At 45.1% G+C, this 20,661-nt stretch overlaps 10 protein-coding genes across 10 annotated transcripts; 4 read left to right on the top strand and 6 right to left on the bottom strand.

Moving 5' to 3' along the window:
- Positions 1–68: 68 nt before the first annotated feature.
- Positions 69–5,776, bottom strand: EDB82DRAFT_433254 (uncharacterized protein; the record flags this gene model as incomplete). Its single annotated transcript, XM_065607723.1, has 9 exons — positions 69–1,120; positions 1,164–1,690; positions 1,910–2,435; positions 2,692–2,914; positions 2,964–3,094; positions 3,315–4,033; positions 4,082–5,370; positions 5,413–5,509; positions 5,595–5,776. The coding sequence occupies 9 exons, from the start codon at positions 5,774–5,776 to the stop codon at positions 69–71; spliced, it is 4,746 nt and encodes a 1,581-aa protein (XP_065464325.1).
- Positions 5,777–5,950: 174 nt separating this feature from the next.
- EDB82DRAFT_466313 (pyridoxal phosphate-dependent transferase) lies at positions 5,951–7,332 on the top strand. Its single transcript, XM_025729342.2, has 2 exons — positions 5,951–6,746; positions 6,807–7,332. The coding sequence occupies exons 1-2, from the start codon at positions 6,017–6,019 to the stop codon at positions 7,271–7,273; spliced, it is 1,197 nt and encodes a 398-aa protein (XP_025583619.1). The 5' UTR covers positions 5,951–6,016; the 3' UTR covers positions 7,274–7,332.
- A 421-nt stretch (positions 7,333–7,753) lies between these two features.
- Positions 7,754–8,228, bottom strand: EDB82DRAFT_510565 (uncharacterized protein). The gene is made up of 2 exons (XM_025729343.2): positions 8,066–8,228; positions 7,754–8,010 (listed from the first exon to the last, which is right to left on the bottom strand). Exons 1-2 carry the CDS (start codon positions 8,135–8,137, stop codon positions 7,861–7,863), a joined length of 222 nt encoding a protein of 73 aa, XP_025583620.1. The 5' UTR covers positions 8,138–8,228; the 3' UTR covers positions 7,754–7,860.
- A 1,695-nt stretch (positions 8,229–9,923) lies between these two features.
- Positions 9,924–10,964, top strand: EDB82DRAFT_547630 (thioesterase-like superfamily-domain-containing protein; the record flags this gene model as incomplete). Its single annotated transcript, XM_025729345.1, has 2 exons — positions 9,924–10,017; positions 10,066–10,964. The coding sequence occupies 2 exons, from the start codon at positions 9,924–9,926 to the stop codon at positions 10,962–10,964; spliced, it is 993 nt and encodes a 330-aa protein (XP_025583621.1).
- An 8-nt stretch (positions 10,965–10,972) lies between these two features.
- On the bottom strand, positions 10,973–11,527 carry EDB82DRAFT_281477 (uncharacterized protein). Its single transcript, XM_065607382.1, has one exon. The coding sequence runs from the start codon at positions 11,364–11,366 to the stop codon at positions 11,088–11,090; it is 279 nt and encodes a 92-aa protein (XP_065464324.1). The 5' UTR covers positions 11,367–11,527; the 3' UTR covers positions 10,973–11,087.
- Positions 11,526–12,320, bottom strand: EDB82DRAFT_528379 (uncharacterized protein; the record flags this gene model as incomplete). The annotated part of the gene is made up of 1 exon (XM_065609188.1): positions 11,526–12,320. One exon carries the CDS (start codon positions 12,318–12,320, stop codon positions 11,526–11,528), a length of 795 nt encoding a protein of 264 aa, XP_065464323.1.
- Positions 12,321–12,517: 197 nt separating this feature from the next.
- On the bottom strand, positions 12,518–14,188 carry EDB82DRAFT_281452 (major facilitator superfamily domain-containing protein). The gene is made up of 2 exons (XM_065607381.1): positions 13,776–14,188; positions 12,518–13,725 (listed from the first exon to the last, which is right to left on the bottom strand). The coding sequence occupies exons 1-2, from the start codon at positions 13,956–13,958 to the stop codon at positions 12,613–12,615; spliced, it is 1,296 nt and encodes a 431-aa protein (XP_065464322.1). The 5' UTR covers positions 13,959–14,188; the 3' UTR covers positions 12,518–12,612.
- A 494-nt stretch (positions 14,189–14,682) lies between these two features.
- On the top strand, positions 14,683–17,124 carry EDB82DRAFT_539934 (uncharacterized protein). Its single transcript, XM_065609323.1, has 6 exons — positions 14,683–14,808; positions 14,863–15,359; positions 15,416–15,639; positions 15,692–16,010; positions 16,057–16,600; positions 16,657–17,124. The coding sequence occupies exons 1-6, from the start codon at positions 14,758–14,760 to the stop codon at positions 17,107–17,109; spliced, it is 2,088 nt and encodes a 695-aa protein (XP_065464321.1). The 5' UTR covers positions 14,683–14,757; the 3' UTR covers positions 17,110–17,124.
- Positions 17,125–17,326: 202 nt separating this feature from the next.
- On the bottom strand, positions 17,327–18,998 carry EDB82DRAFT_466309 (putative 2-hydroxyhepta-2,4-diene-1,7-dioate isomerase). Its single transcript, XM_025729348.2, has 5 exons — positions 18,771–18,998; positions 18,390–18,722; positions 17,819–18,332; positions 17,611–17,765; positions 17,327–17,548 (listed from the first exon to the last, which is right to left on the bottom strand). Exons 1-5 carry the CDS (start codon positions 18,855–18,857, stop codon positions 17,342–17,344), a joined length of 1,296 nt encoding a protein of 431 aa, XP_025583624.2. The 5' UTR covers positions 18,858–18,998; the 3' UTR covers positions 17,327–17,341.
- Positions 18,999–19,437: 439 nt separating this feature from the next.
- Positions 19,438–20,629, top strand: EDB82DRAFT_539932 (metallo-beta-lactamase superfamily protein; the record flags this gene model as incomplete). Its single annotated transcript, XM_025729349.2, has 3 exons — positions 19,438–19,677; positions 19,730–19,863; positions 19,928–20,629. The coding sequence occupies 3 exons, from the start codon at positions 19,438–19,440 to the stop codon at positions 20,514–20,516; spliced, it is 963 nt and encodes a 320-aa protein (XP_025583625.2). The 3' UTR covers positions 20,517–20,629.
- Between the last annotated feature and the right edge of the window lie 32 nt (positions 20,630–20,661).

The raw sequence follows: 20,661 nt of genomic DNA, 5'->3' as shown, positions 1-20,661 counted from the left end.
CGCAATAGTCTGATTAAAGGGATCATCACTTAAACGTTAGCTATATCACCCATCAAGAGAGACAAAACTTACTCGTTATAACTGATCCATCTTGCATAATGTTGAATCTCTTCATCTGAAGGTACTCTGCTCGCTGGATTATGAGGCGACATGATAGCAGCCACCCACCTCCTCAACTCCTGCGTAAACCATCTCCAATAATTATGATCATTTAAAAACGCAGTACTTGTCTTGAGAACTAGAGATCGAGCTGCTAGTATATGAGGATCTGGTCGTAAAGGCGTGTTCCATGTCTCAGCGGTGTCGCCGGTGGTGGAATGTCGTTGTTTAAATGCTGCGAGCCAGTAATCGTCATCTGCAGCTGTATGATTCAGGAGTGAATCCGTTCCATGGACGATAACCCTTGCTTGATGACGAAGGTCTTCGTCGGTTGGTTCCAACCCTATAACGCGTTGCATGTTGAGATATGAACCCAATTCTTGCTCTAAACGCGTGTAATTTTGTATCATAGCGTTTAGGTTGAGACATTCTGAAAGACCGATTAATTCAATACCTGTTCGTTGACGGAACGGAAGTAACCAATCGCCTGGTGAGTGGATTAATCTTATAAAACAGTTGGCGATAAAGTCGGACGGTGTTGCAGAGACTTCTTCAAGACGCCCTACAATCATACAACACTCTTCTCTCAATTCATCATCCCTTATACTTAACCCCAAGAGCTGTTTAGCATGTACAAATTCTTGAAGCTGTGTTTCAAAAGGACATCCTTCGAAAATGTTGTTCTTGCCGCTGATTTCCATTGATGAGAGTCGACTTTCTGCGTTGGTTCTCATAGGTCCGAATTGTGCTTGTTGAGATATTTCCGCGTTGGAAAAAACTAGATCTCGTAACCAGGAACAACATACTAAACCTCCAGACGAAGGCTCTGATGCAAAAAGAATTCGACAAGCCTCGAGTTGCATTTCGTCTGTTGTTGGCATCCTTGCGTGTTGATAGAAATGATTCTGCATGAAATATGCCAATTCTAATTTGAGCAACTCATACGCTGTCCGTGGTGTTTCGACAAGTGCCCTGCTACCTTCAAAAGGAAAAGGGCTATTTCTTTCCGTCTCGATAAAGTCTAGTTTGTCAGAAACGCCTTTCAAACCGTGGATCCTACTCACAAGGAGGTATCGAGTTCTCGACAAGCTCAAGAATATGCGGTTCAAATCCCCAATCACCCTTCCAATCAGCCATAGTCTTGCCAGCTTTGAAATGATCCGCTAGATGATGAACTCTATCACTCCAATTCTCCATGACGAGGTTACAAAAGCCGCATCGTGATTGAATTGCTGGTGGAGGTGCTTTCCACTGTCTCATGGGCCACTCTGCGAATTTGGCATTATGAACGAGTTTCAAATGCTGGTTCAAATGGTCTTTTCGATTAAACGTGCGTTCTTGAACTGGTCGGTTTTTGCATGCTGAGTAGTTATGCCCTTCGATGTGAGCATCGTCTGGATCAACGTGTCCACAAAAAACACAACGTGTTTCAGGGCTGTCATCTTTTTGACCACGTGGTCCTTCGGGACTGCAGACCCATCGCTCGAGTGGTAAATGTAGTGAGTTTTCGTGTCGTTGCCAGTCGTGCTTTGCTCGAAATGTCTCTGTGCAAAATGTACATTGGAATGCTTTGTGTGTTGTTGCCAAAGATCTTCGTTCTTCCTTGTATGCTCGTCTTCTGCGCCGAGAGGATCCGCGACTGAATAGACCATTGAGCCCAAAAGAGGTTTGGCTAGTATGAGAATGGACAGAACTTATAGAGCTGGACCGTGATGTTCCAGCACTTCTGACTGAAGGTGTACGGGAAAGTCTCGTATATGGACTCGTTGAACCTATTATGTTAGTGAATATTCGGTATTTGTTGATGAACATACCTGATGACGGTTTTACTGAAGCTACAGCTCTAGCAATGGCTGTCACGGCCGCAGGTTCGTCTTCAGGCGGTGAGTCGACCCATCTCTGGAGGGGATCCATTTCTGACGTGTTTCTGACAGCAGGTGTACCGGGTCTGGGCGGTATATCCATTGCTTTTGTGCTGTGTCCTGGAGATGAAGCACTAGATGGAATCTTCCCTCTGCGACGTGCATTGGCTAACCAATTGGAGATTTGAGTCTTTGTAAGTCCTGTTTCTTCTTGAAGCATCTTTCGATCTGGTTCTCTTGGGTATGGATGACTTTGATGTGTAGCAAGCCAATTTTTTAAAATGCGAACTGATTCTCTTGTGAAACGCCCTCCGACTTTTGCTGGGGTTGATTGTGTTTGGGGTTGTGGTTGATATAGTTGAGTAGGATCGAGTTGTGTATTGAAACTGGGCGTCACATCTTGATATGGCGGTGCAGAGTCAGAGACATAAGGAGTCAAGTCGTCACTGATGAAACCATCGAGCAGATCCAAGTCTGTAAAGACGGGTTGGTTGTTATAAGTCATGATGAGGTATCACGGGTTGTTGATAGTAGAGATATGCAATGTAATGTAAGTTTAATGCAGGTGGAAAGAAATGGAAAGTTGATTTGATGGAGTAGTCATCAAGTAGCGACGGGATATGATTGGTTGAGACTAGACTAAAAACCTCGTCATCGCGCCCTATTGATGGGGCGTCATGTGAGCTATTCAAGAGGGGGTGTTTTCAAGTTTATGTCTCTTTGAGAGGACTTGGCTTTGCGTTGATGGCATCGTGTAACTGAGAAATCATGACAGAGACGGGTCTCTTGTTTATGTAAATGTCATCAAACTGTTTGAGGACCTCTGGGTGAGGTTTGAGATAGTTTCTCGCTTCCCAAAGGTACTTTTCAGCCTTTTCAGGATCTGTCGTGTTTTGAAGCATGAGAGTGATGAGTTTTTCATGTTTTTCCCTGTCGTCTTCTTTGAGGTTTTCCTGTTATTAGTTAGTATTAATCATGATTATTTAGCGTGTAGGGACAAACCTTGATGTCAAACATGAGATTCATCGTGGGTTCAATGACAGTAGACTTGAAATCTACATCTGGATGATCTTGTTGAATTGTTTTTGTTCGAGCATCAAATTCGGCAATTGACTGCTCTCGTGTCTTTTCTGCTGGTTTTTGGGCGTTCATTTTGTAGATTTAATGTGACTTGAAGGTTTGTAAGTGAGGATGCAAGGTTGAAGGCTCTTCAGTGTGATGTAACTGTCCCCTCTTGATTGACCAATAGCGATCAAGACTTTTCGCTTGGATGATGATCATCTACATAACTGCATAAAATGCAAACAGAGAGATATAATGCGGTAAAATGATGGATACAGTCTATCTATTTACTCAAAGCATCCAATAATAAACCCTGCAACTCAGCAATACTCTGTCGACTCGTCTTTTGACTCGCCATGACATAAAACACATTGCCCAAAACTCTACTATGAGCATTCCAGGCTCCAGTTCCTTGTCTCAAATGGCTCTGAATCTTCTTGGCGGCAAGACTCTTGTACCCTACACCATCGTCATCGCGAAGACTAATGGCAAGAACACTTCCCAAAGCCCAAACACCAAGTACTTGAGGGTTACGTGAGATATCCGTCACAAAGTCCTTAGACCAGACACTCCAAGCTTGAGTTTCTTCTTCAGCCCAATCTTTCTCTGCCCACTTCCACTCACCATTCTTCTCCATTGTCTGCATCTCAGATACCGACTCAACAGCGACTTGACATCCAACAGCGTGGGCAGTATAACTGTGCCCATGAAGCAAAGCATCACTTTTGTCGTCGCTCTTGAATGCGTCAAAGATAGACTCCGATGCCATTGTCGTACAGAGAGGAACTAAACCTCCAGTGAGAAGTTTGGCGTTGACCGAAATATCGGGTTCAACGCCGAGAAATGATGCCGCTGTAAACCGACCCAATCGGTACAAGCCGGTAAAGACTTCATCGAAAATTACAGGGAGTCCAGACCACTGTGGATCTTGGACTGGGTCGTTTCCAGTGCCGAATAAGTGAGGGGAACGCCTAACAACATCCACTAAAGCTCTCTGAAAGAGGGGGTCCCTGAACAAGTCAGTATCAGCTTGTGACAGAAACAAGACAACAACTTACACGAATATCATACCCCCAGCACCAAGAATAATTGGTTCCATCATCAAGGCTCCGAATTTTCTCCCTTGATCTTGGAGTTTCTTGAGAGTCTTTTCGATGTATTCCTCATACTTTCGGTACTGCTCGGATTTGAGTCGGGATTCAAGGTTAAAAACCTCCGAGATGGACTCCAATTTTTGGTCTTGCCCGATTTCTTTCGGAGCACTAACAACCCAGTTTTCTTCAACGCATTGAATTGTGGGATAGTCAAACCAATATCCTTTCCCTTCGTACCATTCAATCTTTTCATTGTAAACACACGGTTCAGCGCAGTCCATTGCACCAATGGTGTCACCGTGATAACTCCCTTTGAGCCCTAGAATTTGAAGGTTATCATTGGGACCCCAGCCGTAACGAAGTCTTGCTGCTCGAAGGGCCATCTTAACAGCCACTTCACAGCCGGTACTTCCATTATCAGAATAGAACACCCTTGTGAAGCGTGAGTTTTGAGAGCCCTGTAGCATCATCTCGGCTAGTGCAAGTGCAGGCTCGTGAATAGCCTCGGCAAACATGACGTGCCCATATCTACCAGCTGCATATGCTGCTGCAAGGGTCAACCGAGAGTTTGCGTGTCCTAAACCCTGAGACCACCAAGATGCTGACCCGTCGAAAGCAGGTTGAAGAAGATTTTCTGACTTTTTGTTGAGAACTTGGAAATAATCGCCATGTGCTGAATCGATAGCAGAGATTGTATCTGCTGTCACAAGCTTTTGCTGGGTGAACGGGTACCAGATACTTTTACTCGCTTTTTCACTGAGCGATTCAAGCCGAGATCTGCGCTGTTTACCGCGTTTGTCGAGATGTTCGAGGACATGTGCAACGTTTTTGGTCTGAGAGGCGTAATATTCTTTCATCTGCTCTGTATCTTGTTGGATATTCGGTAATCGAGAAGGCGGTTCAGGAACTGTATCGACCGGAATACCGCCTTGTTTTGAGAAATAGTCCTTGAGATACTGATAATTCCCATATTTCATGTCTTGAAACAAGAGAATCGATTCAACATCATGACCCCTCATTCTCAGTGATTCATACGCAGAGATGGTCTGTGATATACCACCCAGCTTTGAATCACCGACAAGAATAACAGGTGCGCGAAGAGGAGTGTAGAGATCGGCTTGTGGTGTTCCAGATGGTCCTGGCGAGTGTACACCTCCAGCAGTTTCTAAAAACAACCACCCTGGACCTTCGGACGCGTACCGAGAGACAGAGTCGTGAATCTTTGCCAGGACGGCATCATCGGACGGAATTGGCTAATTTGTGAGCTTGGTCCAGTACTCAATTGGTCATCTTACCTTGCCTGACACTTTGGCAGCGATGTGAGGACTGCAGGGAATGTCATATTGGAACAATGTCTCGTGGTTTGTCGATGGAGCAAATTTCTGGATATGACTACTCCTGTTAGAAGAATTCTACATAGATCATCAAACATCTACAAAGTTAGCTCAACCCTTTCCATACAATTGCAAACTTACACCATCCATCAGCTTCATCAGCAGCACCCGTAGAAACAGGTTTCAAAAACCACGTCTTATCTCCTTTCTTGGATGCAGAATTGCACAGAATAGTGCTAAAGATAGTCTTTCCAACGTCTGTGTTCGCACCATAAACTTGGTGCGTGCGTAAAGAACGCCATAAGAGAGCTGGCACTGGAGCCATTTTCCCTACCGCAACAACGATTACTGCAAGGAAAAAAAGAATTGTGAAGATGAAATGTGGTCTCTTCGGCTCAATGGGAGAATGATGCGGCTTATAATCGGATTAACGTGATCGGCATTGTGGTCCGGCGGGGAAAAAGGCTCATTTTGGCTCTGCTCAACACTCAACAATTTTAGAGTATTTATATGCATATATATAACAAGCTACTACATAATCAGAAATATTTGTGTAATTTTAAAAATGTCTAGACTGGAACAACAGTTGGCATCTTGTTTATCAAAACGCTCTGAAAGATCTCAACTTCGAAAACTCACAACATTTCCCTCTTCAAACGTCGACTTTTCTTCAAACGCATATCTTTCTCTATCTTCAGTACCGTCTTTACTCTCGGCTTATCACAATCATCTTCAAAATCACCCATCATTGGGATCTGGTGGTTCTCGCTTGCTAGATGGAAATTCTAGCTTTGCACAAGATTTAGAGAGAGATATTGCGGCTTTTCACGATGCTCCTTCTGGATTACTCTTCAATTCTGGCTTTGACGCTAACGTGGGTATTGTGAGCTGTTTGCCTCAGGTTGGAGATGTAATTGTCTACGATGAGCTTGTTCATGCTAGTGCTCATGATGGCATGAGATTGAGTCGAGCTGCAAGAAAGATCTCGTTTAAACACAATTGTGTTAATGGGGAGGGTGGTCTTGATCATGTTCTTGCGGGCATTGAAGAAGAAACGTCCGTGTTTATTCTCGTTGAAGGAGTCTACAGTATGGATGGAGATGTTGCTCCTTTGAGAGATATTGTGTCCTGTGTCAAATCTAGACTTGCAGGAAACGGCTACATCATTGTCGATGAAGCTCATTCCACGGGCATATACGGTCAACAAGGACGAGGTTTAGTTTGTGAATTAGGCTTGGAAAAGGATATCTTCGCAAGGCTACATACCTTTGGGAAGGCAATGAGCTCTTTTGGAGGTAAGAGGACTTCCTGGAAAAAGAAAAAAAGAAAAAAAAAACAGTTACTAACGTATACAGCCATCGTTTTATGCTCGCCCATCACAAGAGAGTATCTGATCAACTACGCGAGAACATTGATATACACCACTGCACTGCCATTTTCGTGTCTTGCAAGTATCAGTGTGTCGTATCAATACTTGCAGGGCGATTTTATCGATGCACGACTCACGCATCTGTGGAGTCTTGTGGCTCATGCACACAGACTTCTTCTCTCTTTGACCTCGACAACTTCGATAGTTCGTATTAACGGAGAACCAAAGTCACCCATCATTCCCTTGTTTACATCCGAGCCGCGAAGCTTGGCGCAGTTTTGTCAGGAGAAGGGATTCACGATAAGGCCTATTGTTGCACCAACTGTGCCAAGAGGGAGCGAGAGGGTGAGGATTTGTTTGCATGCTGGGAATATTGTAACAGAAGTTGAAGGGTTACTTCGAACTATTAGAGAGTGGGTAGAACTTCAAGAACGGGCTATTGCGAGACTATAGATAACACAATAGGTGTAGATGGTATATATGGAGAAACATGAATAATACGAAGGGAACTCAAATTAAATGTTCCAGGCTCTGATGACTTGACTGCAGTAATCAACTCCACTATAATAAACCTCCAGTGTCATCTTCTGCAGGGGCATAAACGAATGTCAGCAGTGCAATCATTGTAGTCTATAATTTTCTGGAAAGAGAATTTTATTATTAGTTCTTTCTCAATACTGGGTAACTCTATCACTGCAATCTTGTATTATGATTGATGTCGAAAGTGGAATAGCCGCAACAACAAGCGGCCAGGGCTTCGACAGACAGATTGGATACGTCTTTGATAATTTTTATAGGAAACGACATTCTCTCAGTATGTGACAGTCTCAGTTGTCAATATAGTACTAATTGTTGCTGAGTAGCACGCGTGTTCAATTTAGTTCAAGTCTCTATACTGCTGATTGCAAGTTACCAGTGTTAAATACAGACTTGCAGGAAACGGCTACATCATTAGGAAAGAGTGAAAGCCAGCTATATTTCCCGATGTTCTTTCCCATGTGTGGTAACTTATATTTGTCAGGTTGTAGCTGATCAATACCTCATGGGCGTGAAGCTGCGTTGTCGACTTCGGTCACCACCAGACCGTGATATGGTTCATTCTTTGGGGTTTCTTTCATCCATCGGTCCATCATTAATCCCTGGCGATGAGCAGCGTCAAACTGCTGTAGTGGGGTTGATGGAGTCGTCGCCTATATTCCGTATTAGCCTAGGTGCTCATTCTTGTCAAATTGTGGGGGATCTTACCTGAGACAGTCGTCCTCCAGATCCTTCCCGTGAAGAACAGGCGGTAATGTTGTTGGCTCGACTCTGATCCATGGTCGAAAGTAGCTTTGTAAACCTGAACTTACTCTCTTATTGGTTGATTGGTTGATTGAAACGAGTATTTTATGATGCCGGTACGTGATTGATACCGAAGAAAAATGTTTAGGGTGATAAATGATAATGGCACGAGTCAAAACAGCAGACAAAGGGAAGCTGTTTATTTTTTTACAGTAGTCACCATGTTACGTGCGAGAGTATTTTCAGTGTATGAGGAACGGACAAATCGGACAAACCAGCATCAGTTGTAACATTGAAACTACATAACTTCCACATCCCGGAATCAATCGCGAGGCCCCCTTCATTTCTAGAAACCCACTATACGTCGAGATCATAGGTTGATAGGTCAGATCAGAGCTGCATTATCACCAGTAGTGGTAATGTTACAATAGAAGCTGGATCCTGCATAAGCCTGACAGGGGGGGTGGTGAGGTCATCCTCCTCTCTGCTTGTCATAGGGCGCATGCTCACCGACCGTTACCGACTTGTGCATTGGTACCTTAAAGGCGAAGCTGACACTTCTTCGTTTTAGTCTTTTAAAGTTACAAGTAAAAATACTCATATGGTAAAGTTTCATTCATAGCCTTGGAGAACGTTTTGTGTATAGTTCTAATCTGTCTCTGTGGTAGCCAGTAATATAGACTATTTGAGAATAAGCTTACTTCTACATTTTAGAACTTAAAGCTTTAGAGCGAGGGAAAAAGTCAGTATCAGACTTTAGAAATTGTATAGAACCATCAAATAGCTACACTTAACAAAGTTTCCCATAGTTCATTTGCAATTATGTTTGAATTAATAATGGAAGTTTTCAAGTTTCAATAAAGATATATTCCTACAATGTAATATAAAGATAAACATTTTTCTTTTTATATTCTTTTCTCAGAAACAGCTACAGCTTCGACGTTATTGTAATTAAGCTCCAAGATTTGTTAGATATATATTGTAGAATGAATGTGAATCTGTTCTTTTTCTTTGCCTTTTTAGTAGCTTCTTGGGTCATATGGAAGGCTTTACATGCCTCTCGGGCATATGCATGCCCCATAAGACAATAAATAATTCTCCCGTTTTATAAGGTGTAACTCTAAAGCATGAATGTACTGAGAAAGAATTCAGTAGACTTAAATTGACGAACTATTCTAGAAAGTTATTAAACCACCTTGACAACTAACGTTCTATATCGATAACATCCATCCCCTTTGAAAAGACAAAGTACCCAAGTTTCGAGGCAATTAAATAAGAGAGACCATTGACATATTCCAGTGAAAGAGTAGAGTTTGGCACCCTAGCCAGAGACGACAGGTTTAATCTTGTTCTCAGGTCTTGCCCCGCCGCGTTTTTGTACCGTGTCACTAAGCTTACATCGAGGCCATGCTTCTTCTTCTAGCCATCGAGAACAAGGTTGTCCGCTTTACAGCAGGATAAAAAACCTCGCCCCGCTGTTTATCGATTGCATCTTGGCCTTTAATCTATATCAGCACAAGAAGTCCAAGGTGGTCACCTTACAAAGAGGTCAACAAATATCACATCAACCATCCCTGGGAAGTTATATACCATTGTATTTACAAGATACTTTGATGTTGCTGAATAAAGGTGATATAGAAAATCGGTACTGGTATTGTTGGCTACCTCGGTTAGAGGTTTGCGTTGTTGTCAGCGCTAGCCTTTAACAGTAATAAGCATGCTTACAGTTACAGAAGAACAAAAACACCCCAGAGCACTTCCTACCCTTCCCCTCCTTCAATTAACTATCGACAGTTGCCAATTGTCCAAACATAAAGATAGGATGGCTAGAACATTTCAACAGGAAGTCACACCTCAGCAGACTGGACCATCGTCCTACTCTGTATCCGCGCCGTATGATTGGACTATGGGCCCCGGTTAGTATCAATTGAGAAACAGCCAGTTCACTGCTTACATCACCTTAGCTCTTAACGGCGGCTGCATTGCTGCAGTAATTCATTCTGCGGCTGTAAAACATTTCACCACAGCCCTCGCCAAGTACAACCAACCTGATGTCCTGACCCTTCATCTGGAATACCTGCGATATTGCACTACGGAAACACTCGATATTAACATCCTAGAGCTAAAGCGCGGCAGCTCTCACTGCACTATCCAGCTGCAGGTGTTACAGAATGAACAGCTGAGGGTCGTAGGTCTTGCAACGTCCACAAACTTCGCCCAATCTCTTGGTCCCACGTGCAATACCCAGTGGACTCTGAACCCTCCTTCTACCTCTAGACCCGACTTTCGTAAGGTTGAAGCTAATGAGCCTGACCTTACATGGGTTCCTGGACTCACGAAAGGCGAAGTATTCCCTATGGGCCGCCGTATCGTATCTCTGTATGAGCGAGGCGGAATGCAAGTCGACGGTCTGATGGATGCGTGGAACAGCTTCACCGGGGAATTCATGAACGCATCGCACTTAGCTTTCATGTGCGACTTCATGCCTTCTATGGCAGATACATTACTACGTAACGGAGAAATGTATGATGGGCGAAATAACCTCCGCAAGATGGAAGACTGGGCAGACAAGAATCCCGGGGTTGTGTGCGAGATGGAGACTTCTCTGGCCGAGGCAGCAAATGCGAAGTTCAGTGAGAACACGTTGTCTTTAGATATCGAATTTAAAAGGCAACTTCCGAAGGAGGGACTTCGATGGATCTTCAGTCGCGTTGAAACAAAGAAGCTCCAAGGTGGTAGGATGGATATGGATATCATGATATGCGACGAGGGAATGGACTTGATTTGTTCGGCGAGACAAATTGTCCTCGTTCTAGATGCAAAGAAAAGGTACAATTCTGGCGGGAAAAAGGCGAATCTATAGACCTATCCGAACAGTCGCTATAGTATGGACAAAAAGACTTTCGCCTGTGCTAGCATCTAGGCGCCGCTCTCCTGTTATACTGCAGCTGACAGACTGTGACCTTGTCCCTTACATAGAGCAGACTTATAAGCTTACCGCCCTAAACAATTCAAGCATTATTAAATTCCGCTTATCCAAGAGCTCTTGTCTTCTTGTTTCATCCTCGGTTTCATCAAGTTCATCATTTACCTGGTGGAGGAGATAAAGACCTGCATTCAACCGTCTTTGGTGCCAGCTTTTCCGACGAAATGCTGCCTGCTTCCTGCTCTTTTGTCGCGCCCTCGACTCTTCCTTCTTTTGAGATTTGAAGGCGCCCCAAAAACTGAAGAGAAGGGTAATAATGCCGACACTGAGGGACACCATCTGACCCAGCTCTGTAATGTCAGTCGTGGTTCTTGGAACGAAGAACAAGACGGCAGCAACCAGATTCGGCGATGGTATGAAGCTTGTTTCTCTAAACGCTCCCAAGGGCGTGCTAAGAGAGGCTAGAGAAGCGTAAAAGGAGAGGGGGAGGAACAAAATTTAAAGAAGCGTCAAGGTCCGCATTGGGTTTCCATCTCGGGTTTCTGCCTCAATGAGATGGAGTGCCATGGCGGATTGTTGTTGGCTTTCCCACCGCACTACCGAGTCTATATCAATAGCCTGTTCCCTTAGGGCTGCCCTCACTTCTGTTTCGAGCTCGGTATTAGCGGATTCCACCTCTATTTGTTCCTCGGGTCCCTCGATTATGCCCAACCGTAGGCATATAATCAGAATACTAAATACAGTAAGCCATACTGCCACAAACACCACTAACGACACCATAACCTCAAACAGGTTGAAGAGGAATGGGCGTGTGAGATTGGTGTCCGATATGCTGACTCCCCTCATTTGCATAAATACAACTGCCTCGGTCGAGAAGGCCAGTAGGCCAACAGTAACGACGGCCAGTGTACGCCTCAGATGACCGAAGAACGTGGAGACGAACACCAGAAGTACAGCTATCAAAGAGAATGTTTCGCATACATTGAGCGCCGCCTCGGCAGCTGCCGCATGCTTTACCACTTCTGGATTTGCGCTGGTAAAGAGATGCTGGATCGACTCATGGTTCGCATTGCCAAAGAAAAGGATATAGATAGCATGTCCTGCTGCAACACCTGGAATCGCTAAAACGACAACAAGATCCGCGCTAATGCTATCTGTCCGACGAGACTGCGCGTTCAGGCACCAAGTGTTCAGGACGGATGCCACCATGCAAAGCCATGAGGCGATGTTTCCTGGGCCGTAAAAGGATGCGACTAAGGAGAAGCGTTCACCAGGAGAATACGTGCTACTCATAGTGTTGACCATGGCCCGCTGCTGGGGTTGTATTTCGCTGAAATGCGAGCTTCAGCGGTCCGACATTTAGAAGATAAGCAATCAGCGCCACCCTTATTAAGCATTGTCGACGTGCATACGCATGACACCCCGGACTTCGGATAAACCCAGGAAGCCAACTAGTTCTGCTGCAGATGAAATCATCTTAATTACCGGTGGCGCAACGGCTATCAGATTCGCCATGGCTACTTTACTTATAGTTCAAGTCCACCTAAAACATTGCTGACGCATAAAGCTTCCGAACTTGACCATCTTAATACGCACTCAGAAAGACAACACGAGACATTGCCATGCGAATACGACCGTTGACGAAATATATGGGAATGGAGAGAAATCCAAGGGCACAAAGGATACCGCCAAACAAGATGTAGGTTTGTGCAAACCCGAGAAACGTGATCCAAGAACCAAAAGAATTACTGTAACCAAACGAGACAGCATTTCTACCTCCACAAACCAGCACAATCGCAGGGCCTGACATATGAGGGAGTAACTCGCCAAGCCAGACGCCAGTGATAGCCGAGAGTGAACAGAAGCCAAAGTAGTATAGAGCAAAGGAAGCATGTATCCCTACCCAGCTGTATTTGGTAGGTTCCGCACCCACAACGCCATAGGCAATCATGCCGAGAAATGCCACGACGGAGGGAAGAATAAAGTTGGGAAGGACATGCTCAGGTTCACGTAAGCCTCCGTTACGATGCGTTAGATAACGGCTGACAAGCTCCGTTATTTCTCCGTAGGCAAGTCCCACAAGTCCGCCGATGGCAGCTCCTAGTTGAACAGTTCCGACTGTAGAGGGACTGAAGTGCCAAGGCTCCATCTCTAACCGTTGGCTATAGGTGAGACTCAGGACGACAAGACCTCCAAACACCACGCTGTTGAGAATAAGTGCCCAGAGAGTGCCTGGTACAAGTATGCATGTAAACACATCCCGGAATGAACCTAAGAAGCGGGTGATGGGCAATGGCTGGATATTCAAAGGTGCGAATTGTCTGGTATACGATGGGGACTTGGGTGTGGTGTTTGGGCAGCTCATATCCACATCGAAACCAGCTTCGCGGGCAAGTTCAATGGTGTCAAATGTTCGATGTGTGCCGTATGCATCAGTGGCGTGGAACTTTCCACTCAGTGCTGCGACAGGCCGGATGAAGTATGTCTCAGGTACTACTAGTAGAACGATCACAAGGGAGAATGCTGCCCATGCGGTCCAGAACCAATAGTTTGTACGCCAGTCACCATCAGCGTAATCAACAACAAATGGTGTTGCGACTAATAATAGTGACGAACCAACTGCTGTGAAAGTCCAGTAGGCTACAAGTCGAGAGCCACGCTGGTTGAGAAATGACAGGTCCATCACGACAATGGGGAGCTTATATGGTTAGCTGATTGGCGCCGACAGATAATGAACATTTCACATACCAAACAGTCAGAAATGCCGGCTGTGAGCCCTTGCAGACAGCGGGCTCCAAAATGAGACTCGAAAGATTGCGACTTGGCGGCCCAAATGACGGAAGCAAGCAACAGCATATTGCACAGGATAAGGGTGAACCTTCGACCTAGTGCCATAGACAAAGGGACGAAAAGGAAGTTTCCTAGGCCCATGCACAAAGAGGGATAGCTGGCCAGATCAACAATCCGTTCTGGGTCAAACTCCTATGTTAACAAGACATTAGCTGCCCCATTGTTTGTAGGTAAGTTACAACTCACTCCATGTGTCAGTCCCTTGTACTCTTGTATGAGCTTGCCGAAGAAAAGGGGAGTCGACTGTATGACGCCAAAACCCGCTACGCCGTAGATACAGACGCCTGCAATAACGAGTCGCTGGCGCCAGGGTGCAAAGTTGAGAGGGTCGTTGGGGTCTGTCGAGGGAATTGGTAGTTTTCGTGCTTGGCCATCTTGTCCATAGAGTAGTACGCCTCTTCCAGCTTCAGCGTCTTCAATCATGACTGTTTTCATTTGCGCTTTGTTGTTTTCCATGATGAAATGCAATCAATTACGTTCAGGATATGGTGTAATACGTTTGTATCTCGAGAAATTGCCAAGTTACCTCTACGACACAAGCATCAGTTGGACGCAGGAAATGCTGACACTTATTTAAAATAAGTTGAACTCTAATACAAACTGCCGTCAACTCTACCCTGGATTTACCCCTGGTTTCAAATGACCGTCTTACATTCCCCTGCATTCGCACCGAACTTTCGGCCCTCGGGCCAGTAACGAAGTTGGACTAGCTTATCCTGGAGTAGATCATCATTACTGAACCGTACTTAAGTCACTTGCCGTCCACATATTCGGACCGAACTGTTCGGTCATGTACAGTTTACCTCCTCGTCGCCAAACAAAGCTCAACCGAAACTCGCACCGACGCCGTGTCTGAATCCACTGACTCCCCGCCGTAAGGATGCAGCAAACCCCGCCGACAGTAGCATGCTTGCGCTGTCGTAGGCAAAAGGTTCAACCCACAACATAGCAGTAGTAAGATCTGATCCCTGCTGACATTTCTAAGTTGAGATGCAGTCGAGACCGACCTCAATGTCAACGTTGTCAAAGGGCTGGTGCTAGATGCGGCTACCCGGCACCGCCTGATCGTAAAGCCTTGTCCGTAAGGCGTGCTCAAGAGAGGCTATCGCAGCCTACGGCCCCCTCAACCCACCGTTCGCTCGAGGACTCTGAGCCGACGACGGACCAAGATTTGCAAGTTTACGATCCTTTACCACCGGCACAGGATGAACAAGCATGGCCAGGCAGGGACGAACAGGGCTCGGCCGGCTGTGTTCGAGAATTGTTCCCTCCAATTAACCAGATGACAATTTCGTGCCACGGTCAGAATTCTTTCCCTGCTATTGACGTCTCTCAGGAAATAGCGCTCTTTCTATTTGAGATCTTCTTCGAGCGCAACTATCAGTCAAACCTACTATTTTACAAAAGCCAAATTATCCAAGATTACATTGCAGGAAAGGCTTGCAATAATGTGGTTCTTGCCATCTTCGCCTTTGCTTCTCTGTTGCGTGTGCCCTAATCTGCTTTTCTCCCATAACACGTTGCTGATGTTTACCAAGATTTCTACATCCTGCTCCAGGTGGGATATATCAAGGTGTCTTGGACATTACAGATGTATCTATGATTGATTGGAAAGTAGTTGGCATGCTCTGGGGAGAGCAAGCTAGCCAGATGGCGTTGATGACTGCGGATAAACCATCTCGTGAACTCGTTCAGACATGCCAGGTCTTGGCCCTTTTTTGGTTCGCTAAAGGAGAAAGTTCAAGAACAAATATGCATACAGGTAAGTTTTATTCTTGAATAGATCATGGTCGCATCGCTAATCTCCTCTATTGCCATCGCTCATCGGGCTTCGTGCCTGTTACATTTTGATCAAGTTTACATGGGCAATACGACCAACAAGACACCAGATCATGTTTCTATGACAAGGTGCTTTTGGGCATGCTGGCTTACCAAATGCGCCAGTCTGGAGAATTCCCGATTCGAGGGCGATTGCTGGGCATCTGTGGAAGGACTCCCATTGCCCTCTGATGAGGATGACCCCTTTGCAACTGTGTCTTATTGTCTTGATAAGGATGGGTCGCTTCGTGCACTATCAGGCCCGGGAAAACAGTTGGGTTTTAACTCGGTCTTGGTAATGGTTCAAGGGCTATGGTAGGACATATTCAGCATGACAGGAAGTCTGGCTAACGGTGATCAGGTGGGAGTCTCAACAGTTCGTTCGATCAATACACGCCAAGAAAGGCAGTCCCGCGCAATGGGCTGCAACCTATTGTTCTTTGGATCAACGACTTCAAAGCCTTCCCTGCCAGCTAGGAGAGCACAGGCAACCTATCTTGCTTCAACCAATTATTGAAACACCTTCAAGAGAGCGCAGCCGGACATTCTCTCTCAGATATATGTACGAGCTCTGTTTGCTTTACTTGTATTCCTCAATAGTTCCAGTCCTCTCTTGTCGCTGGCAAGAACCCGCGTTCTCCCGCTCCATGCTGCAATTGGCGGCTGAGCAAGCATGGGAACATTCCAAGACAATGTCTTCAATGACAGAACAATACATATCGTCCAAGGCACCTATATCTAAGCTTTGGTCTATCGTTGGGTATGGCGCCTACGTTTGTGTTTCGGTCCAATTACGTCGATACCACGCCTTAGGTTCACTCACACATCTGGAGCTCCAGGGACCTCTAACCAACTTTCGTCTCACATCTGAGCTCTGTAAATACTGGAGTCATTTACGGCCAATGGTAAGTTGTGAAGAACATAGAACGAATATTTATCCGTTCTGATTTGTGCTATTTAGTCTGAGGATTTAGAACGTCAATTCGCCGAGTCTAGAACTCTCGCCGGGTTACGCGAAGCGGAAAAAGACGCTGGACAACGACAGCTTAATGCTGACTCGCTCACCGAACACCGAGACTCTGGTCACTCTCCGGCCCTGTCGAGCCATATCCGGAGTTATGTTGTCTGCAACGACAAGAGAAGTAACGAAGTGGGAGACGGCAGTCACCTTTCTAGACCAAGTACGGTTACAAACCAAAGCGAAGGTGTTGTACCTGCAGAGCAACGAGACGTTTCTGCTGTAATGGTTGGGCGAACAGGTGGACATGTTATAACAGAAGACCCTTCCGACACCGATTGTGAAATGGGAATGAATACAGTGTGGTGGGATCAGAGTCCTGGAGTATTAGGAGAGTTGTTTGGAAGTGATTTTCTGATGTTGAATGATATGAGTAATTACGCATATTTAAATTAGGATATAATTTACAGGTAACTTTTTTTTAGTCCTGCAGGTACTGTTTAACCTAGATATTCATCTCAGGGATGTGTTCATCTCGATCTTTGTTTTAAACCCCAATTAACAAGCACTTGCAACTGTGTTGCAATTAACAGAGACACTTATTAACAAACAACATATAAGTTAACGCATGTAGAGCTATGTGCAAAAGACAGATGCCTAATGCAGTTCGGCAGGTCAGATACTCTAATCAACTAATGCTTGATCTAGGGCCTAAAAGCTGACTACACAGGTTTCCAAACCCTAGTGTTCTTGCAGAATTCCAAACGTCCAGTTGGACCTCATCTCCATCCTTGAGATAAAAAAGTGGCTCCTCCTGAGAAGTAGCTGCTGGCTTCTTTCCACCGTCGGTAAGTTCAAACAGGCATCCAAGGGTCCGAAGGGACGGAGAGTCACCCTGTAGTGGTAACATTAGACAAAAGATGCTTCTGCGAGATACATAGAAAATTAGCCACTTACTGGGGATGATATGGTACCTGTGCCGACAAGGTCTCCGATTTTGAAACCGCAACCGGAAGAAGAGAGATGCGCTAACATCTGACCGGGAGACCAGCGAAGATCACATAGCTTAGAGCGAGTTGTCAAGATTGGTTTCTGCCCATACAGACTCGTTCCTGAAAACTATTAGATGGCTCAGGGCGGACACAGTTGCGTAGATTATACTGACTCAATACCGACACTTCGACTTCGAGGTCCCATGTAGAATCGATCTTCTCGTGGCACATGTGCGGTACGCCAGCCAATCCTCCATCTCGCAAATCTACTACAGTAGAGGGGCACCGGTGTGGTTTCATCGCTTCAAACGTAACCACCCAAGGTGATATGCTTGTAGCAAAGCTTTTGCCATTGAGCGGACCGAGAGGAATCATTTCTGTAAATTGGATGTCTCTGGCAGACCAGTCATTTAGAGAAACAAATCCAAAAATATACTCATCAGCCTCATCCGCAGTAATAACTTTACCAAGCGGTAGATGCTTCCCGATGAGTATTCCTATCTCTACCTCGTAGTCTACCATCTTACTCGGTTGGTATTTGTATGACGAATCTTGCTTGCTACTCACAACACCTTGTGGTCGATGAACTTGCTGGCCTGAAACAATCACAGAGGAGGCTCTGCCATTGTAGCCTAGAGGAAAGTTGTAATGACCCGGTGGTATAGATCCCCCAGCGAGTCTACTGCACTAGACGAAATATGTCAGACAACCTTGATCGAAAAGATGAGATTTCAGGTCACTTACGTTTTCAATATGGATATCTGAGCACATGAAATCTGTGAAAGCGCCAATTGCAAAAGGCAGATGCATAATGGCATCCTCCATGGCAACGAATTTAGTTACGTTTCCTGTCTCGCTCTTGAACAATAGCGATTCTGGGTCATTCAGCCAACTGATCATCATTTCTCGCCATTGTTTCTGTATCTCGGCAGGTAAGCTCGCAAACCTTTCAAGGTCACCATTTTGAAACATCGGGTCTCTACCCAGACACTCGAAACTTGGATCATCCAAGTGATACTCTAGTGAAGATAAATCAATGATAAAATCCCCAATAGCAACACCGATGTGTTTCTCATTCTGTAATGTGACTTAGCTACATCCGAAGCTGATTTGATACTGACTCACGTTGGCAGTTGTGCTAAAAACACCAAAAGGGAGGTTTGCAAAAGTGAAAGGGCAATTGTCGGGAATCGGAATTGGCCAGGATACCATGATGTTTGTTTGCGTGAATTTGATGCAAAAATGTGTAGTGATGCATTTGCCTTGACGAGTGTGAAGCGCCAGAAATATCTTAAGATTATAAAACGATGAGGCGTTTCAATTACAAGGTAATTAAAGAAGCTTTGATAATACTCTCAATATAACTATGATAGTAAGAAATGCCGAAAGTACCTAATTATTCTTCTTCATGTTTTGACGTTACCTACCCTAAGATACGACTCGGCCCGACACTTGGTGTACACAAACCCCAAGGAAAACAGGCCTAGTAACACACTCGGGCCGAAGATGAAAACCGTAATATTAGGCCCGAACCCCAGCTACCACCGAATCTTGGTGCTCAGTCATAAATCCCAGTCATTATAAATCTGTATTCGTATTTATCCTTGTCGTGTTTTGAAAGTAGAAAAGTACTGCCACATAGGCAGGGCGGGAGCTCTCATATAAAGAAGTGGTAGACTTGGCCGTATCCTCATCCATTCAACTCATTCAATCAAGTGATCACATCAAACAACAATCGTGCAAAACGATGATGAAATACTTTCAATATCTACTTCTTGCACAAAAAGCAATGATGGTCGCTGGAGACTATCAATTTTCTCGGCAGTTAATGACTGAACTTGGTTCTCTCAAAGACCTACTTCACCAAAATGAAGTTGTTTCGGTCACCCCGTATGAAACAGGTGTGATGACTACTCCGGCATCAGCACTTGTTCTTGATGCCAGGTCGACAAGTGCGGGAACTTCCTGGCGCTTCTTTATTCATCATAGTCTGACAGACACTAAGCTATGGTTTGATATGGGAATCTCTTCGGTACATTAATATTGGTCTCCTAGTTGAGAGTCTATCGCTAACTTGATATTAGAATCTTAGCTCTTATCCTGAGAGTGTCCAAGCAGTTCATGAACACTTCAAACCGGACCCCGCAACCCGATCCCTTGCACAGGATACCGAAAATGCAGGCTTCAAACCATCAGATGTGAAATACGTGATTGCTAGGTATTTGAACTTTCGCGCTTCAAGTATATTTATCACCAGTCTAACTGTTTTTCTTTTTCACTAGTCATGCTCACTGGGACCATGTCCGCCCGATGCCAATTGAGTTCAATCAGACTACCATGATATGCGGTCCTGGTACTATTGAGACGTATGGCCCAGCATATCCAACGGAGCCAGAGTCAGTATTCGATGGTCGTATCTGGGACTCTAGCCTGCGAACGTTTCCTTTGGAAGAGCTTCCCCCAACCACTAATGCCGCGTGGTTCCAACTCGGCCCTTTCCCTCATGCTCTAGACTTCTTCAACGATGGTTCAGTCTTCCTTATTAGCGCACCTGGCCATCTGCAAGGCAATTTGGCACTTCTTACACGTGTTGCCACGACAGATGGGAGCAGGAAATGGCTATTTCTTGGAGGTGATTGTGCCGCTTGCAACATCTTTACTTACTGGCCGGAGGCACCCTTTGGCCTGATGCCAGCAGGTACTATGGAACATGCCACCTTGCATGAAAACGAAGATGAGGCACGGTCAACTATCCGACTAATCTCTCAATGTAAAAAGGATCTTGGTAGTGATTTACTAGTATGGTACGCTCATTCGGAGATGTTGGAAGGATTCTGGGAGATGACTAACGGGAATGCAATTGAAAACTAACATTCTCCCGATGCCATCTTCTACATAGACGTCGAAAGAGGGTAGTGGTATAATATCTGCCTTCGGCAATTTTGTAAATAGCTAGACTCATTTATCTTTTGCATTACTATAGACTTCATCAAAGTAATTATATAGAATCATTGAT

Source organism: Fusarium venenatum (genome assembly GCF_020744135.1).
Source record: "Fusarium venenatum strain MPI-CAGE-CH-0201 chromosome Unknown EDB82scaffold_3, whole genome shotgun sequence".
Classification (NCBI taxonomy): Eukaryota; Fungi; Ascomycota; class Sordariomycetes; order Hypocreales; family Nectriaceae; genus Fusarium; species Fusarium venenatum.
Note: the sequence above shows the minus strand (reverse complement) of the source record. Positions and strands in the feature narration are given on the sequence as shown.

Coding starts and splice junctions, on each gene's coding strand:
- EDB82DRAFT_466313 (XM_025729342.2), top strand. CDS start 6,017: ATGTCTAGACTGGAACAACAGTTGGCATCTTGTTTATCAAAACGCTCT. Junction 6,747..6,806: donor GGCAATGAGCTCTTTTGGAG/GTAAGAGGACTT, acceptor TAACGTATACAG/CCATCGTTTTATGCTCGCCC.
- EDB82DRAFT_510565 (XM_025729343.2), bottom strand. CDS start 8,137: ATGGATCAGAGTCGAGCCAACAACATTACCGCCTGTTCTTCACGGGAA. Junction 8,011..8,065: donor CTGGAGGACGACTGTCTCAG/GTAAGATCCCCC, acceptor TACGGAATATAG/GCGACGACTCCATCAACCCC.
- EDB82DRAFT_281477 (XM_065607382.1), bottom strand. CDS start 11,366: ATGGTGTCCCTCAGTGTCGGCATTATTACCCTTCTCTTCAGTTTTTGG.
- EDB82DRAFT_281452 (XM_065607381.1), bottom strand. CDS start 13,958: ATGGGCCTAGGAAACTTCCTTTTCGTCCCTTTGTCTATGGCACTAGGT. Junction 13,726..13,775: donor CCGGCATTTCTGACTGTTTG/GTATGTGAAATG, acceptor TAACCATATAAG/CTCCCCATTGTCGTGATGGA.
- EDB82DRAFT_539934 (XM_065609323.1), top strand. CDS start 14,758: ATGCAGCAAACCCCGCCGACAGTAGCATGCTTGCGCTGTCGTAGGCAA. Junction 15,640..15,691: donor AAGAACAAATATGCATACAG/GTAAGTTTTATT, acceptor TCTCCTCTATTG/CCATCGCTCATCGGGCTTCG. Junction 16,601..16,656: donor GGAGTCATTTACGGCCAATG/GTAAGTTGTGAA, acceptor TGTGCTATTTAG/TCTGAGGATTTAGAACGTCA.
- EDB82DRAFT_466309 (XM_025729348.2), bottom strand. CDS start 18,857: ATGGTATCCTGGCCAATTCCGATTCCCGACAATTGCCCTTTCACTTTT. Junction 18,333..18,389: donor CAGATATCCATATTGAAAAC/GTAAGTGACCTG, acceptor TATTTCGTCTAG/TGCAGTAGACTCGCTGGGGG. Junction 17,766..17,818: donor AGTCGAAGTGTCGGTATTGA/GTCAGTATAATC, acceptor AATAGTTTTCAG/GAACGAGTCTGTATGGGCAG.